Below are 2,500 nucleotides of genomic sequence, written 5' to 3'. Positions count from 1 at the left end.
AAATCATATATCTGCCTATGACTCTGAGCCGATATTAGTCAACCGCGAGCTCGCCTTCTCCTCCCAGCAGTACAGCAAGCGAAGATCCAAGGCCCGAAGGAGATCTATATCCAGAACGGCTCAACCATTAAACTGACTTGTATCGTCAGCACACACTCGGAGAATTCTGGCACGGTGATTTGGTATCGCGACACCACGGAACTGGACTACGATTCGCCCCGGTGAGTTGACTGACGTTTTAGGGGCAGGGGATCGTGGACTTGTATTTGGATGATTATATGTGTGTGTATTTGTTTGATTATATGGGAATGTATATATATATGTATATATGTGTATGTGTATATATATATATATATATATATATATATATATATATATATATATATATATACATACATACATATATATACACCTATACACACACACACACACACACACACACACACACACACACACACACACACACACACACACACACACATATATATATATATATATATTAAATATATAAAAAGATATATATATATATATATATATATATATATATATATATATATATATATATATATATACATATACACATATACATATACACACAAACATATATTTGTTTGTATATATATATATATATATATATATATATATATATAATATATATATATATATATATATATATATATATATATATATATATACATATTAATAAATATAAACATCTTCAACCAAATATATACAAATATGTACATATACAACCCAACAAACCAAGCCACATCTGACACCACGGCGCCTCCCGGCTTCTCCACCCGCAGAGGCGGCGTGAGCGTGGAGATCGAGAAGACGCCCTCGAAGACCACTTCGAAGCTCTTCCTGACGAGGGCGGTGAAGGGGGACTCGGGAAACTACACTTGCGCGCCCGAATTCGCCGAGGCGGCTTTTGTCCTCGTTCATGTGGTCAACGGTGAGTGTACACGGGGTATTTTGGGTATTTGTGGGTATTTAGGGATGTCTTGAGGGGTACTTTGGGCATTTGTGGGTATTTAGGGATGTCTTGAGGGGTACTTTGGGCATTTGTGGGTCTTTAGGGATGTCCTGAGGGGTATTTTGGGCATTCGTGGGTATTTAGGGATGCCCTGAGGGGGGGAGGGGGATTTATGGGTATCTAGGGGTGATTTGGGTGGATGTTGGTGGATGGTTGGTGGATGAATCGTGACCATAACCTGTAGTGGTTAGTGTTGAAAAAAATCGTCATTGCTTGATATGAATTCTTCAGTATCTTAACCTATGGATACGAAAATAGGATAAAAAGAAAAGACTATATGTATGTGTGTTTATAGATAGATAGAGAGAGAGATAAAGAGATTAGATAGATTGATTGATAAACAGATAAACAGATATGATAGATAGATAAACAGATAGACAGATATAGATAGACAGATAGATAGATTGATAAACAGATATACATATAGATAGGTAGATAGATAAACCCATAGACAGATATAGATAGATAGAAAAAATAGATCGATAAACAGATAGACAGATACACACAGATAGACAAACAGACAAAGATACACAACAAAAGAAAAAAGAAAAATAGAAAGATGAATCCAAACGCCTCTCCTTTTTCCACCATCCGTAAGGTCCCTCCGGCCTTCCCATTTCAGGCGAGGAATCTGCGGCGGTACACACAGCGGGGTGCAGCACCGTCAGGAGTGAGGTACAGGTCCTGGTCATCGTGCTGCTGGTGCTGATGCTGAGTCAGACTACTCGGTGACCCATTCGTCTCTGTGAGTGAGGGATCAGTTAATGTTACGTGGCACGCATGACAACTGGGGTTTATGAGCTGTAATGGGTGGTAGGAGTTATGTGGGGATGTGTTGTATGGTCATACGCACATGCATTGAGGCGTTTGCATAGATGTATGTGTATGGGTTTATGTTTGTGATGTAAGGATGCAGATACATGCATTTATTTATTTATTTTTTTTTTATTTATTATTTTTTTTTTTTTTGCGGAATACCCAGTTTTTGTGTGATTATATAACTTTCACACACACACACAAACACACGCAAATATCTCACCAGAATACCCAATTTTTCCACAATTACATACTTTTCACACACACACACACACAAACACACACACACACACTCACATAAACACACACACACACACACATCTTACTCCCCTGTTCTCCCCAGGTACTTGAACGTCACCAGTGGGCGTGAGGGAATCCGAGCGGCGCACGCCCGCCCGCCCGCCCTCGCTCCCAATCCGGTGTCCCGCGCAGAGTACAAACCCGTCCTCCCAGCATCCCGAGCTCCTCCTGTGGGATTCAGGATCTTAAGTGATTGTGTCAAGATAAATTCCTTCGGTGTGTGTGTGAGCTTCTTATGGATTTTTCTCTCAGCTGGAAATAAATCGTAAGAATAAATATATGAATAGATTTATGTCACTATATGTTTAATTCAGCGTGTTGCTATGTAATGTAATAGTTTTTTTT

General features: G+C 39.4%; 1 protein-coding gene across 4 annotated transcripts in view; it reads left to right on the top strand.

Moving 5' to 3' along the window:
- LOC147469418 (lachesin-like) overlaps positions 1 to 2,337 on the top strand; it is a 7,284-nt gene extending 4,947 nt beyond the window's left edge. Inside the window, exons 4-7 of one of the 4 annotated variants that reach the window (XM_086548596.1) lie at positions 68 to 221; positions 810 to 958; positions 1,638 to 1,784; positions 2,199 to 2,337. In XM_086548596.1, coding sequence (XP_086404722.1) covers positions 68 to 221; positions 810 to 958; positions 1,638 to 1,771 — 437 coding nt within the window. In that variant the 3' untranslated portion in view covers positions 1,772 to 1,784; positions 2,199 to 2,337. The remainder of the gene's footprint in view (positions 1 to 67; positions 222 to 809; positions 959 to 1,637; positions 1,785 to 2,198) is intronic. The other 3 variants (XM_086548597.1, XM_086548598.1, XM_086548599.1) reach the window with 3 other exon arrangements.
- The last annotated feature ends 163 nt before the right edge of the window (positions 2,338 to 2,500 follow it).

This window comes from Penaeus japonicus, unplaced genomic scaffold (genome assembly GCF_977035675.1).
Source record: "Penaeus japonicus unplaced genomic scaffold, GWHDUDI00000001_assembly GWHDUDI00000021, whole genome shotgun sequence".
Lineage (NCBI taxonomy): Eukaryota > Metazoa > Arthropoda > Malacostraca > Decapoda > Penaeidae > Penaeus > Penaeus japonicus.
Note: the sequence above shows the minus strand (reverse complement) of the source record. Positions and strands in the feature narration are given on the sequence as shown.